The following is a 15,621-nucleotide window of genomic DNA, read 5'->3' on the forward strand; positions in this document are numbered from 1 at the left end:
TGATTTTTTTTTTTTTTGTACTTGAGGGAGTTCCCCATCTAGCTAGTGAGGGAAAAACCTAATTGGCTAATCTAGTTGGGGATAATACTAGTTAACCCTTTTACTATCCTCATTCTTTTCATAATGAGTTTATGATCATTCCTCAATTTTCAACATCTTGGTTCATACATAAATGGTTTTCACGTTCAAGCATAGTACAAAATATCAGGATATGGATATTTATCGATATTTAATTTCTAGATATGTATCGTAGATATATCCCTCTTTTTGGGGATATTTGACATTGTTTCACATGCAAATATCGTTGATATATCTAAATATCGACAAATATCGTGGATATTTTTTGATATATCATGATACATTATTTATATTTATTTGAAATATAATGGTAAATATTAAATAAAATTGTTATATACACACAATATCGCAAAATATCCCCAAATATCACAAATATCTTTGAAATATCGTTGATATTTGCAGTCGTATATATCTCTGAACATATCGTGATATTTTTATATCTTTTTCTGAAATCTAGATAGATATCCCCAAATATCACGATATATCGGGATATTTTGTACTATGCGTTCACGTATAGAGAGAGAGAGTTAGTGGAGTTGGATAAAGTTAAAAAGAACAAAACAAAAATGACCGAATTCACCCCACTGAGATATGAAGAAAAAAACAAATTTGTTGAATATCTTGTTGAATATTTCAACTGCTTTTTCTTAGCTTTTCAATATCTCGATCGAATTCCCATATACTTTTGGTCTTTCTCACGCGGCTTTAATGATCATTTATCATATAAAATATATTATTATTGAGTACAAATTTATTTATTTATTTTTTAATCCGCAAACTAATAAGTAGTGACTATAACACAATATCACATCACAAAAGTAAATAGGCAAATATCTTACAATGAGTAACATTTTGTACGTTGACTTAACACAATCTCATCTCTATGACAAAAGTAATTAAACAAATATCTAATAGTGAATAACATTTTGTTGACTAAACACATTGATTGATTGTTATAAGAGGTGAGCTATAAATAGAGTGTTTTTTTTTATGGCCTTTTGATTATTGCAAATCAAACTAAGCAAAACAATATATATATTAAAATTGTTGGTGGTCACCTTTCAGATATTGTGTATACTCCGACAGGTTTTTCAACTACAAAGTTTTTAGAGGAAATTGAGATTTTTAAAAAGCACACCTCCTTCTTTGAGGAGTCATGCATGCCAACTTTTGGCTGCAAAATCAACACTTGCTGCACGCATGGATTATGCGGGAGGGGCTCTAGAGGGGTATGGTAGAGTATTGAGGGATGGCCTACAAAACATCCAACTCGTGTTAAATATTTTGGCCCTGCCTAGAACCGACCCAATATAATATTTCATTAACAAAAAGTCTATATAAACATTTCCATTTCACTGTCAATATCCAACAAAACAAGACAAACCTAAAAAAAACAAAATTATATTATTTCCCCTCACCCCTAATCAAGTTTATACTTGAAACCAAAACACATTCAATATCATATCATCAAAATAATAACTAATCAAGAAAACATGTTTGCCAAACATTCATTTGTTGAGTTTTGTCTTTTTGAAATCGTTGGAATCATACGAGATGATGAAGATGAAGGAGAAGTTGAAGATAGAGGTAATCGATTTTTTTCTCCGGAATTTTGTTTTATATCAATGTGATTATTAGAAAGAGATTTTGTTGATGGTGTAGGGTTTTGAGAAAAGAGACCTGTTAATTTTCAACATTAAGGGCATGCTTGTTAAATTTTCCCACTTGATGGGCAAAATATGTAATGGGAAAATATTTTTCTACTTAAAAATTTACCAACAAACTACCAAGCAGGAAAATCGAGTTTTGCCGCTGCTTGTTTCGTCAACAGGCAAATGTTGGCAAATGTCATTTGCCAGGTTTACCAGTGCTTGATATCATATCAAAAAAATTGTCATCGGCAAATTCGGCAAATAATTTTCTTCAACCCTAGTTGCAACTCCTTCGCTTCTCTCACTCACTCTCTCTCAAGATTTGAAGGTTAGCCACTCATCTCTCTCTCCCTCTCTCTTTAATTTTTTTTTTCATATATATCTATATTTCACACCATTTCATTTTATCCGTCAATCTTTTATTATTTAGGAATAGATACAAAATGGTAAGTTATCTCAACCGCGTCAATCATGATTCATGAAAAAACGCTTTAGTTGAGAGAAAACAATGATAAGATGAATAATAAATTGATTCATAAGGTAGTTAGTAAGTCATATGAATTGATTAGTAAGAATTTCATCACTTATATGACTCAGATTTCCTTGTAAACCAGGTACAGTAAGATTTTTGAATTCGGTTAGCGCTTTGCTTGATAAGTAGTAGGATTTATTTTATCTGTATAACTAGCTGGTGTGGATCAAAGAGGAATTTTGATTGTTCTTTTTACTGTTTAATTATGTTAACAGATTGGTGGAGAGATCTCAACGACACATTCTTTATTCTTTTTCTTATGATCGAGCTAATAGGAGTTGTCATCAACAAACAAACTCTTTCTACTAGGTGAGTTCAGTGATCATCTTCTTCTTCGTATTCGTTATGTGTATTTTAACTGTTAAACTGTTTGAATATCTTGGTAATGTTATTTAATACTTTACACACTTTTCTTTTTCCCATTTCTCACTTTTCTTCTGTGTGCTGTTCCTAGTGTACTTGATTTAGAATTGAAAAGTAGGTGTGAATTAGTGAGTTACATTGCCAATATGGGGCCTCGTAGAGTGGCAATATTCAATGTTAAGGACGGGTTAGGGGTGACAAACTTCGTATATATACATTGAAACCCTTTAATTTACTTTATTTCTTATTAAAATAATTTTTATAGCTGAACAATCCTAATGTATATACATCACACCTGTTCTCATCGGAGTGAGAACGATACAACATTTTTCAATTCCTCTCCCATCACACTTATAACAAAATTCAAGATGAATATCTCTCATCATTTCTATAATTGCATGTTACATGTTGATGTATGAAAATATCCGTTTGATGTTGGAAACACTATGATAAAATTAAATATGCCAAACACTACCATCCCGTGAAGGACTTTTTATTTTTTTTTAGGGAATTGTTATATACATACCCCATATATCTCAAGGCAAACCCCATTTTAGAAAATTTTAATACCGGATATGTCCCCAAATAATCTCTAAGGGAATACTCCACTTAAAAAGTGAAAACACCTAAAATTCAACTTTTGTCTTTTTACTAAAGTTTTGTCTTTTTACTCTCTCTCAAGAAACCTTCCTTAAACCCACACTTTTTTTTTCCACTCCTCTCATTTTCCAATCCAAAAAAATTTAACCCACACATCTCTTCTTTCTCTACACATATTCATCTTCCTTTTCAAATTCTTCCTTTTCAAATTCTTTTGTTCTATTTTTATTTACAACCCATATTTTTGTTTTTCATTTTTTTTTTATGACATTGAGTGAAATGGAATGGGCATATGATATTTTTAATGTAGAAAATGAACTATTTAATGAAGAGAAATTTCAATCAAGTGACCAAGACGAGGTAACTCCATACACAACTATTGTTCATAATGATTCCAATATCAATTTATTATGAGATCATTATGAGGACGACTTGTACCAAATGTGATTACAAAGTATTTATGCAAATTCAATCTATAAGGACGATCTCTTCCGTTTATGGTTGATTTTAATAGTGAGTATTGGGAAATGGGAATAGTCTTACGTTTGAGACGTCCCAGGCCAACTAACTTTCTAATACTCTGGTGCCCCAACTGGAGCGACCTATAAAGCATTAGACAGTCTAATTTGGTCGTCTCTTAGTTACTTTGATAGATATTTTTCTTGTGACAAATTTGTAGCTAACATTATAATTCACTGTAAATGTTATAGGATCCTCTATACAGTCACAATGAGGTACCAATTGATGCACTTCGGACTTCATAAAATTCAAATGCATCTTCGGAGGAGCACTACATAGATCAAACCGAACATTTTAACACCAACATGGTATGCATGGATGAATATACGTTTTGAAACTTACTTCTTTGATTTAATTCCTTCTTACCCATGGATTAATGAATACTTAAATTGATTTATAGGTATTTGATAGTCATCAAGATTTGATTGATTGGACACAACATAAAGGAAGTGAAGTGGGAGCTATTATCGTCATTGGGAAATCTCAAAATGCAATTGGTAGGAAGGCTCCTAGACTTATTTTGATATGTGAGCGTGGTGGTAAATTTCGATCTCATAAAAAGATAGAAGCAAACGAGAAGGTAGTGAGAAAGATTGGAACAAAAAAGATGAATTGTCCTTTTAAATTAAAAGCGTGTTTTGAACGTGGTAGTTTAGATAGATGGACACTAAGAGTTGATTGTGGTCGTCATAATCATGGGATGACAAAAACTATGGAAGGTCACTCTTATATGGGAAGGTTTAATAAGATGGAAATGATTCTTGTATCTGATATGAGTAGAGTTGGAGTCAAACCGAAAGAGGTCATGAATGATGTCAAAGCAAGAGATATATTAAACTCGTCCTCCATGAGACAAATGTATAACGCAAGACACAAAATTAGACTTGATGAAATGGAAAATATAACACAGTTGCAAGAGTTGGGTAGATTGTTAAGGGAAAATGGATATGTGGAGTACAGTAAACGTCGAGAAGGTAGCAATGAGGTTTGCGAATTGTTTTGGGCCCATCCGGGTTCGATCCAAATGGCTAAGACTTTTAACCAAAAATTTCTCATGGATTGTACGTATAGGACAAACAAGTATCATTTCAAGTTGTTAGAGATTGCAGTAGTGACATCGACCAATATGACTTTCACTGCATGTCATATGTTGATGGAAAAGGAAAAAGAGTATGACTACACTTGGGCATTGGAAAGGTTTCGAGAGATACTCATGCCTGAAGTTCTAGTGTTGATTATGACTGATAAGGAGCTAGCTTTGAAGAATGCAACCGATGTAGTCTTTCCAAATGCAAAGAAGCACTTGTGTCGATGGCACATTTCCCAATGTGTCTTGAAAATGGGAAAAAATATTCTCAATGACAAGCAAAACATAAATAAACTTTGTGTCATATGGACTAATGTGGTAAAGTCAAAGACACAAGAAGGTTTTTTTGAGAAAGTTTGCTTCTATAGAATTAGTTTTTAAAGACTATCCTGTGCTCATCCAATATTTGCGAAGAACATGATTGCCTTACAAAGAAGCATTTGTTGCTTACTGGATAGACCAACAAAAGCACTATGGAAACACTACGACGAATAAGGTGGAAGGATTGCATGCTTGACTGAAGTCGAACTTGAAGGGGACATGCAAACATGATTTTCTTGGAATGTGGAAATTGATCCATCCAATTATCAATATTGAGATGAGCGAAATTAGAGCCTCTTTTGAGAGGAGTTTAACTAGATTTCAGCACGAGCACAATGACAAATTTTTTAGTGAGCTCAGAGGATTTATTTCAAAGAGAGCTTTAGATTTGATTTTGGAAGAGATGAGACGTATAGATGTCATTGGGGTAGATGATAGCGTTTGTGACCACACTTTATGCATTTCACACGGGTTTGCCGTGGTGCGCATGAGCTAGTGATACTCAAACAAAAAGGGTGCAGAATACCTCTTTCTAAAATTGATGAATTTTGGAAAAAGTTGTTTATTGAACCGAGAGCCAGTGATCCCATTGGTGTTGATTACAAACCAGCTATGGATTTATTTATTCAACGACTAGGATTGACTTCTGAAGACCAACAGAGATCTATGATAAAGATGCTCATGGAACTTGTAACGCCTGAAAGTTTATCATTGGAGCCACCAAAGGAGGATGCTACACCAAAAGGTCGTCCTAAGGGCAGTACTAAGAAGAGGCCAGCAAAAGAAGAGTGGTCAACTACCCGAGATCCGTCATGGTTTAAGTACCCTCTGGATGCTCCACCCGTGACTCCACAATCCATAACGAAGCCCAAGGCCAAACCATTTGTTCCAAAGAGGAAGAAACAAAATTTTGATGTTGGTTGTTCCATTAATGAAATTGAACATCCTCCAAATGCTCCACCCGTGAGTCCACAATCTATAACGAAGCTCAAGGCCAAACCATATGTTTCAAAGAGGAAGAAACAAAATTTTTATGTTGGTTGCTCCATTAATGAAATTGAGCATCCTCCAGATGCTCCACCTGTGACTCCACAATCTATAACGAAGCCCAAGGCCAAACCATACGTTTCAAAGAGGAAGAAGAAACTGAGTTTTGATGTCAGTTGCTGCATTGCTCAATCTGGATATAAAATGTGTTTTCCGCGTGAATTGCTACAGTTTATTGTTGGTTTTGAAGACCCCGTCGGCGATGGAAATTGTGGTTTCAGGGCTCTCTGCTTGGCTTTGGGAAGAAAAGAAACCAACTAGTTTTGGATGAGACAAGAGTTATTAAGTGAGTTAATGTCAAATGAAGAATATTATGTGAGGATATTTTCCCAGGAAGCTGTTGATGGATTAAATAAAAGGATAAGGAAAAAGAATAGAACTTGTGCCAAGAGGAACAAATGGATGGATATGCCTATTACTGGGTATTTGTTTGCGTCGAGATTTGACGTTGTGCTTGTACAGTTATCTACATCATATTGTTATACCTTTCTCCCTATGAGATCCCCAGTGGATCTAAATAATGTTAATGTGTTTGGGATTGGGATTGGTTATGTTAATAGTAAGCATTACATTAAACTAGATTTGGAAGATGGTTGCCCAATTCCAAAAATAGTGTTGTTTTGGAAACAGAATAGTCTAGAAATAGCAAAAGGCTGGAAAATTCTAGTGAAAACCCGTGGAGGCATTCCAAGGGTTGAATGTTCAAGGGATTGCTCAAAGCGGAGGCTTTCAAAAGATATCCAATTTTTGTCGATTAGTGTAGTTGGGCAAATAGATGTTTGAAATATTTTATACTTTTACGATGATACATAAAAGAAACATTTTTTATGATGAAAAGTTTTTGTAAAGACTTTGATAGAATGGAATTGAGTTTCTTATATATTTTGGAACCAAACATTTTACATATTTTAATTTTGATGTTTCGACTTTCATTGTTTACATGTATTGGTCTGAAACATTTTGCCAGAATTTCAAATTAGTTAGAGTTTTAATTTTGATCAAAACTAACCTAAAAATAAAAGATGCATGTTCAAATTAGGCTAACTCTGTGTGCATTGGATGGTTGGACTGGACCGTCTTATAAAGATAGGAGATTGTGTTGGACCTGTATTAAAAACGGTTCATTGGAACCAACTTTAAAATAAAAGACGTTCAGATTAATTAGGCTAACTCCGTTTGCATTGGATGGTTGGATTGGAACGTCTTAGAAAGATAGGAAATTGTGTTGAACCTGTCTTAAGAACGGTTCATTGGAACCAACTTTAAAATAAAAGACGTTCATATTAGGCTAACTCATTTGCATTGGATGGTTGGACTAGACCGTCTTAGAAAGATAGGAGATTGTGTTGGATTTGTCTTAAGAACGGTTCATTGGAACCAACTTTAAAATAAAAGACGTTCGGATTAGGTTAACTCCGTTTGCATTGGATGGTTGGTTTGGACCGCCTTAGAAATATAGGAGATTGTGTTGGACCTGTCTTAAGAACGGTTCATTGAAACCAACTTTAAAATAAAAGATGTTCAGATTAGGCTAACTCCGTCTGCATTGGATGGTGGGACTGGACTAACCTATCTCGTTTTGGATAGCTGATCTAAACTGTTTAATTGGTCAAAATTTGTCAATTTTTAGTAATTCACTCAAATTTGGTTCCCAATGGCTAACAAAATCTTTATTTTAAGACAATAATTAAAAAAACATTACTAACTATTGTTTATACACCTAAATGTTACATATTCATTTTATGGTCTTCCCCACTACACTATATGAGTTCAGGGTTTAAGGTTTATGGACAAGGTTTTTGTACTTTACAGAGATGTGAATGAAATTAAATTTGAACAATATTTTTTTTTTCTTTAATTCAAAATTTATTATTGAATTTTGGCTCACAAAATTATTTTTGGAATTTAAATACACGACTCAATTTAGGGTTTTGGGTTTATAAACCGTTTAGTTGGTCAAAATTGGTCAATTTTTAGTAATTCACTCAAATTTGGTTCCCAGTGGCTAACAAAATCTTTATTTTAAGACAATAATTAAAAAAACATTATTAACTATTGCTTATACACCTAAATGTTACATATTCATTTTATGGTCTTCCCCACTACACTATATAAGTTTAGGGTTTAAGGTTTATGGGTAAGGTTTATAGAGATGTGAATGAAATTAAATTTGAATAATATATTTTTTTCCTTTAATTCAAAATTTATTATTGAATTTTGGCTCACAAAATTATTTTTGGAATTTAAATACACAACGATCAATTTAGGATTTTGGGTTTTGGGTTCAGAGCATATATAGTGAAGGAAAACTTTGATTCAAAATTTTTGGTCAATTGATTTGTAGTTTTTTTTTTTATTTTTTTCATATGAAGTCTTGATGTCTTGAATATGAAATTTAAATTTAAATTTCCCGCCCAAATTTTAAAATTTGAATTTGAATTTGAATTTGAATTTTAAAATTTAGTAAAATTTCGAACACAATATTTTGGTAATTTGGTTTGTATTATTCATTTCATGTTCGATACAATATGAAAACATGAATTGAATTGAAATTGGAGTTAGTGATAACACAAAACCAACTTGAAATTCAAAACACAAAATTGAAATTGAAATTTTTTGCCCAAAATTTCAAATTTCAAATTGGATTTTAAATTTCGGTGAAATCTCAAATCCCGCCCAAAATTTGAATTTGAATTTTGAAATCCGACCTTCAGTAAGTTGTACCAAAATATTTTGTCAAAATTTCAAACTTTCAAATGAAGAGAGATGTGTTGGTCATAATGGTTCAATTTAACTAACTTAAAAATAGTAAATGTTCACATTGGGCTCTATTCCCCCTTTTGTTAGTTGGAATGGACCGTCTTATACATAGACGAAATGTGTAGGTCCTACATTAGAAATTGTTTAATTTAACTAACTTATATAAACAAAGATGTTCCAGTTAGACTATCTCTTTATGCCTCTGTTGGTTGGATTGGACTGTCTTACACTTAGATTAGATTTTGTTGGCTAGCTTTGTTTGATTTAGTTGGTTGGACTGGACTGTCTTATACTTAGATTAGATTTTGCTAGTCCTACATTAAGATAGGTTTAAATAAACTAACTTAAAGTGAAAAGACGTTCGCACTAGGCTAGCTTTTCTGCTTTAGTTGGTTGGACTGAACTGTTTTACACTTAGATTAGATTTTGCTAGTCCTATATTAAGATCGGTTTAACTTATCTAACTTAAAGAGAAAAGACGTTCTAAAGCTAGCCTTTTCTATTTTAGTTGGTTGGACTGGACTGTCAAAAATCCTTATCTTTTCAGTTTATTAGGCAACCTCAGAGGCTGAGTGGCAATTTACTTACCAAAATTGCTTGGACTTCATTTTCAAACTATATTTTGAATGAATTTGAGAAGTGGTCTACTATCACCTTGTAGCTGGGTGATACATTTTTCAGCTTCAACTTGTGTGGATAAATATATTGTGTTTGCCAAATCTTTCCAAGATGTTATCACTAAAAAGAAAAGAAAAGAACAATTTAAGTTGCATTTCAAAAATAACCACTAGAATAGATAATCAAGTAAACCGCTCTTCTCAAATTCCACTTGCACTACTGACTGGCGATGAAATACTTTTGTTGATTTTTCTCTTTATCTTCCTTGTGTCATACTAATAAATTCTATAGAACTCAAGTGCAAGAAATTAAATAGTATGAACAGAAAGCTGAAGCTAACAAATGCCACTGACACAAAACTAAAGTACTAAACTGTTTTAACATCTTCGACATTGCCATGCAATGTTGCAATGTTGCTGATTAGAACAGATTCTCTACTTAGATCTCTAGTTTCACATTGGAACAATGACACTTATACATGCTACAAAATATCTATTTTTAACTAATATTTGAGTCTTACATCCTTGCACAACCCCATAATAAAATGTTATTACAGGGCAGAAACACCAAAAACTATGCTTTGTCCAATCATAGAAACAACATTAGTGTATAAACGACAAGCCCACTTGTGCAGAGTAGATTCCCATAATGCCTCCCAATCCAGAATGACTGGTTTCGACAACATTCAATTCCTCTGTCGTTGTCCGGTTTGGGATGTTCAGCTGGCCATATATTGAAAACTTTGTATCATCAGAAACACCGAAAGGGATGACTTAAAACTAATACTCTTGAATTTTGTAGCTACAGATGGTTAACCTTAAAGTCATATGCCAGACATATCTCAATCAATAATAAGAAAATGAAAACATCAAAAGCATCACAAAAGAGTCCACCCTGGAAGTAATGAAGAAATCAGTAAACAAGGCATACAACAGATACCACATCAAAAGAAAGAAAGAAAATCACTAAACAAGACTCGCAACAGAGACCACATCAAACTTGTTTGGCAATGAAGGCCACCAGATCCTTACTAAAAGTAATATGGTTTAACAAGAAAAACATAACATAGGTGAAAGTCATAACTAAAAATAACTGAACAAGATTACAACATATGCCACACTAACAAAATAGATAGGCCACCATCAGAATTTTCATTAAAAAGTGAAGTCTACAACAAAGATTAAAAGATGTAACAGATGAAAAAGAACCCCCATAGAAGTGATCACTCATTTGCCCACACCAGCCGGACCAACAAGAACCCCCTGAGCAGATTAACACCATCACTTCTTTCTCTTATGCCTCATTGCAAGTTGTCATTTTGTCAATTTTGTTGTGTCAATGTCCATGTTATCTCCACTATTTTCACCACCATCTCCACCATTATCTTGACCACCCCCACTATTTTCACCAACATCTCCACTATTTTCACCCCCACCTCCACTTTGTGAACTTTCTTGAATGATTTGGTTGAATTGGAGAATGTTGTATATCATCTTCTCACGTGCTAACATCCCATGAACATCTTGGGTTCCTCCTATGTCCAACGATTCTTTAAACAACTTTGTCGCTTCTGTTACAATAAGTTCCTATATATAAAGTAATTTGACAGTTAAATGCATATCACAAATATGACTAACATTAGATATATTATATTTTTTGAACATAATGAAATCGAATATGAGTAGGAATAAAAAATATATATACATCTTACCCAATTTACAGGTGAAAGTCTATGAACTTGTGAAAAGTGTTTCGGATTCCGTATACGATGATGGCTAATATTGTTGAACCAATCTATGTATCTATTAATGCAATCCGAGGAAGCCATAACACGTTCACCACGTTCAAACTTAGACAAAACATGATTATCCCCCGACGTCCACAATCGGGAAAAAGTGAAATGATTCACATTGTATCGCACATCTGTTTTTTTACTACCATATTTAGGTTGAATCGGCCTACTAGGAATCCTTTGAACATATCCAACTTGACGTAGAACTCGGTCAATATTGTAGCCTTCAGCTATATCAAGCACACACAATACGCCATTAAAAAAAGTAACGTCGTCTAATGGTCGGATGTCACAAACATCTTTGTAAGAGTCCCAATAAACCTAACACACAAAAATTCATAATTGTTATTCTCTTCCATCATTTTACAAACTAACAAATTATAATAAAAAAGTATTAAACTTATATCCTTACTTCTCTAGTTGATAATAAGTTTTTCTCCTCCCGAAGGTAGATCAAATAAGACATTGTGGCCATTGAAAGTGAGGGATATACCATCCACCGTCTCATACGAGGCATATCCCTTTTAAAGTCCATATTGATCATGTGAGAATTTTGAAGACGAAAGTGTTCATACACCCAAGCCTACAAAAGTATTTTGTGAACAAATCAAATTTTAAAAATGAGATAACTCCCTACAATAATAAAATATTACTTACTTCCAACAATGTCATACACCCGGCAACTTGTCTCCCATTTCGTTGAGATGTTTTTGTCAACTCCCTATATAAATAAGCCAACGCATCAACACCCCAAGCATACTTTGAAACATTGTCAACCTCCAACAACACCTGCAAGTAGGCAACGTGTACACCAACTCCCGACTTGTCATTGAAGATTGTATACCCCAAAACAAACAACAAATAAGCTCGAACATGACAATCAACAATTTCAGCCGTAGCATCTTTGGGCGTGTTAGAGAATGTCTTCCTTAACCACTTTAGAGTCACATGCCCCTTTTTCACTTTGGGTACATTTTCGGTCGTCAAACCAAGCCCTTGTATAAGCAATTATTCTGCTTTTCCTTTATCTAACAAATAGATTCTCTCCACTGGAAGACCTTTGATTGGAATCCCCAAAATTTGGCTGACATCATTAAGAGTAATAATGGTCATCTCGCAAAATGGGAGATGGAAAGTAGCTGTTTCTTGATGCCATCTCTCATAAAATGCTAAAATCACCACTGCATTGAAGTTCTTCCACGAATACAAGGCTAAGTTTAACAACCCAGTAGCTTCTAGCTTCTTTTGGAAAATATGTGGTTCTTCACTTATGTCACATTGCTCTAGTTTGACAGTATGGTGGTGCAGTTTTAGAATACCCCTTTCCTACAAAATTAAACAAGATTTTAATTTAATAAATAAATAAATAAATAACATGACTATAAAATGAATTAAACATATATGTAAAAAAAAAAAACCTTTCCAGCCCAAATCTTGCGAGCAATATGGTCCTTATAATCGACCAAAATTTTGCTATCTATAGGACCTCCGGAATATATTCCCAATTTAGACTCTTCATCGCTCTCGTTCTCATCAACTTGATGCAAATTTTCTTTTTGCCCATTAGAAACCTCTATCTCCTTATCATGTTCTTATTCGAACTCAACATTATCTATTTGCTGCAAATTTTCTTCTTCCCCATTAGAAACCTCTATCTCCTCATCATGTTCTTCTTCCAACTCAACATTCTCGTCTTTTTCAATATGGTCTTCTACAACTATTGTTTTTTTTTTCAGTTTTTCATGAGATTCGCTGAGATGCCGTTTAGGGGAACCCTAATTTTTTGAACTAGTATTACCCCCTACTAGATGAGCTAATTAGGATTTCCCCAACTAGATGGAGAAATTTTCCCTTTTTTTTTTATTGGGGGAGACCCTAACTATCCTTTAGTAAAATCCTTAATAGCTAATCTAGTAGTCAAAAAGATTTCAATTACAACTCAAACTTTATGATGCAAGATTTCAATTAAATGCAAACTTTTTTATGCAAGCCATGAAAAAAAAATCGATGATTTTTTTGTAAACTATATATTAACTATAAACACTCGGAGTCTCTCAATCAAAGACTATTATTAAATGACAAATGATACAACAATCCCAACATCCTCATAATCTTATCCAAAACTTCTAAGTAAACGTTTCTAAGAAAGCAACAAGTTAACAATGGACTTATGATAAAATGAAAGCAACTATATATAATATCAGCAAAGCTAAAATACATATACTTTCTATTTAATTTCAAGTATGACATTTCTATTTAATCCCTATTTAATGCCATACTTGAATACCCTAATTAATAGGAGAGATGACTCACATACTTCACTAATTAGGAGAATTTGATCTTTCTACTTGGTGTGCTTTTGGCAACCAAACATAAACATCTTAAAACAGATAAGGTATTATCACTAAGTAGAATAACACAATAGATCGAATGAAACCACAATATTGATGCATGCACAAACATTAGTTTCAATGAAGTGACCACTCACTCCACCAACGCACGTTCACACGCTGCAATTTATTTTTCCAAAACACCCCTCCACACTTTGTCTCTTCCCATTCCTCAACTCTCTCTCCTTTGGTGGTTTTCACATAAAATGGTAATTAGTAAAACATTAAAAAGCAAGAATGAAGAAGAAGTATGAGTTTGGGACAAGAAGTTGAAGTCATGAGCAAGCATTTGAAATGGTTTGTTGCCACTAATAAAAGTATTCAAAAAAAAAAAAAACAATATTAAAAAATAGAGTCAAGGGGAATGAAGAACCTTCTAAACCTCCTCAGAAGAAGTCATGAGTTTTTTATTCAAGATCCTAAATTCCTAATGCAAAAAAAACTATGCCAAATAACTAAGAAGAAAATAACCAAGGAAAAATTAAAAACACTTCTCAAACTAACAAAATTGCATCAAACACAAAATATCAAACAAATTTACATTCAATGACTTAAATAAAAGAAATGCATCACCATGTCATAATAACTATACCATCAATCATCAAAAAAGAAGTCCATAAAAATGCAAACTTGAAACACTAAACTCACTTAAAATCACCAAATGTAAACTCAAATTCAATAGAAACGACATAAAACATAATAAAACACATGAAAATAATAATGGGAAAAAAGTAGTTCATAAAAAAGTTAATTTTTTTACCAACAAAGTGAGCGTCAAAACGATGATTTTAACTAGAGAAGAAGAGTTAAAGGATAAATAAGTTACCTTAAACACGTTGAAACGATGTTAGCTTAAACACTTGGTTTTTATTTTATTTTAGAGGAGGAGGAGGAAAGAAACAGCCGAAGAAAATGAAAAGTGAAAAGTGAAAAGAAAAAAGAGAAAATAATGTTTTTTGTTTTTGGGTTAAGGCCAAGAAGGGTGTGCCCAACGACAATTTTAAGTTTGGGGCCTGATTGAGAAAAAATAGGGTATGCCTTGAGAGATCTAGTATCTGTATATAGTCTTTCCCTTTTTTTTAGGTGACTTTATAATTTTTGGAAGTTCATATCCTCATGTGTTTTTTCCTCTTGTTGAAAGATTTTATACTTTGTCTTATATTGTCGATCTTATCCAACACCTTTTTCTCGTACCATCTGTCATCAAATAAGATTCCAACCACTTTTTTCAAAGAAATCCGACTCTCAAACCGATATATATCGGTAAAACCGATATAAAGATTATATATCAATATATTCCAGGGTTTTGTTGATCGGCCATATATAACAATATATCATTATAACCCGAATATTATCACCAAAATAGGCCATCTCTAGTCATCAAATATACTGTCGATACCACCAGCATCAATTCTGCATAAACAATAGTTTTCATTCTGTCACGGTACCTAATCATATATATTTTATCATGTTGCCTCAAACTTAAATAGTCACCAAAATAAAAAAAAATACGTTGCTTCAAATGTTGAATTTCCATCTATAGTGACTAACCTCATAATTGCCACATCTAATATATTCCGATTACAACAAATAGTCTCAGTTTCTCAAATAATCATCTCTTTCCACTAAAACAAACGTTTGGCAGAATTAAGAGATGAAATTAACATCATAGTTTCACAACAAAATGATGATATATAAGTCGCATTTTAAACACAAAAGTTTACTAACCGGCTATCCCATACAAACCTTCCCACTGTAATTCCACTAACCCAACAAGGGTACTTCCGTCCAATTAAAAAAACCGAGACTGGTCTCCAATATCTGACTACAAATACCCCACTCCTCATTTCACTCATCTCTCT

General features: G+C 33.2%; 2 protein-coding genes across 3 annotated transcripts; one reads left to right on the forward strand and one right to left on the reverse strand.

Moving 5' to 3' along the window:
• Positions 1 to 1,465: 1,465 nt before the first annotated feature.
• On the forward strand, positions 1,466 to 5,559 carry LOC147522113 (protein FAR1-RELATED SEQUENCE 5-like). Of its 2 annotated transcripts, none has more exons than XM_086559752.1 (4): positions 1,466 to 2,058; positions 2,478 to 2,571; positions 3,936 to 4,052; positions 4,145 to 5,559. In XM_086559752.1, exons 3-4 carry the CDS (start codon positions 4,050 to 4,052, stop codon positions 5,210 to 5,212), a joined length of 1,071 nt encoding a protein of 356 aa, XP_086415878.1. In that variant the 5' UTR covers positions 1,466 to 2,058; positions 2,478 to 2,571; positions 3,936 to 4,049; the 3' UTR covers positions 5,213 to 5,559. The 2 variants fall into 2 exon arrangements, with proteins under 2 accessions (XP_086415878.1, XP_086415882.1); XM_086559756.1 differs by having other exon boundaries at positions 1,466 to 1,665.
• A 4,435-nt stretch (positions 5,560 to 9,994) lies between these two features.
• Positions 9,995 to 13,053, reverse strand: LOC147522114 (uncharacterized). Its single transcript, XM_086559762.1, has 5 exons — positions 12,788 to 13,053; positions 12,027 to 12,695; positions 11,782 to 11,952; positions 11,289 to 11,690; positions 9,995 to 11,163 (listed from the first exon to the last, which is right to left on the reverse strand). The coding sequence occupies exons 2-5, from the start codon at positions 12,039 to 12,041 to the stop codon at positions 10,891 to 10,893; spliced, it is 861 nt and encodes a 286-aa protein (XP_086415888.1). The 5' UTR covers positions 12,042 to 12,695; positions 12,788 to 13,053; the 3' UTR covers positions 9,995 to 10,890.
• Positions 13,054 to 15,621: the final 2,568 nt, after the last annotated feature.

This window comes from Coptis chinensis, chromosome 1 (assembly GCF_015680905.1).
Source record: "Coptis chinensis isolate HL-2020 chromosome 1, ASM1568090v1, whole genome shotgun sequence".
Taxonomy (NCBI): Eukaryota; Viridiplantae; Streptophyta; class Magnoliopsida; order Ranunculales; family Ranunculaceae; genus Coptis; species Coptis chinensis.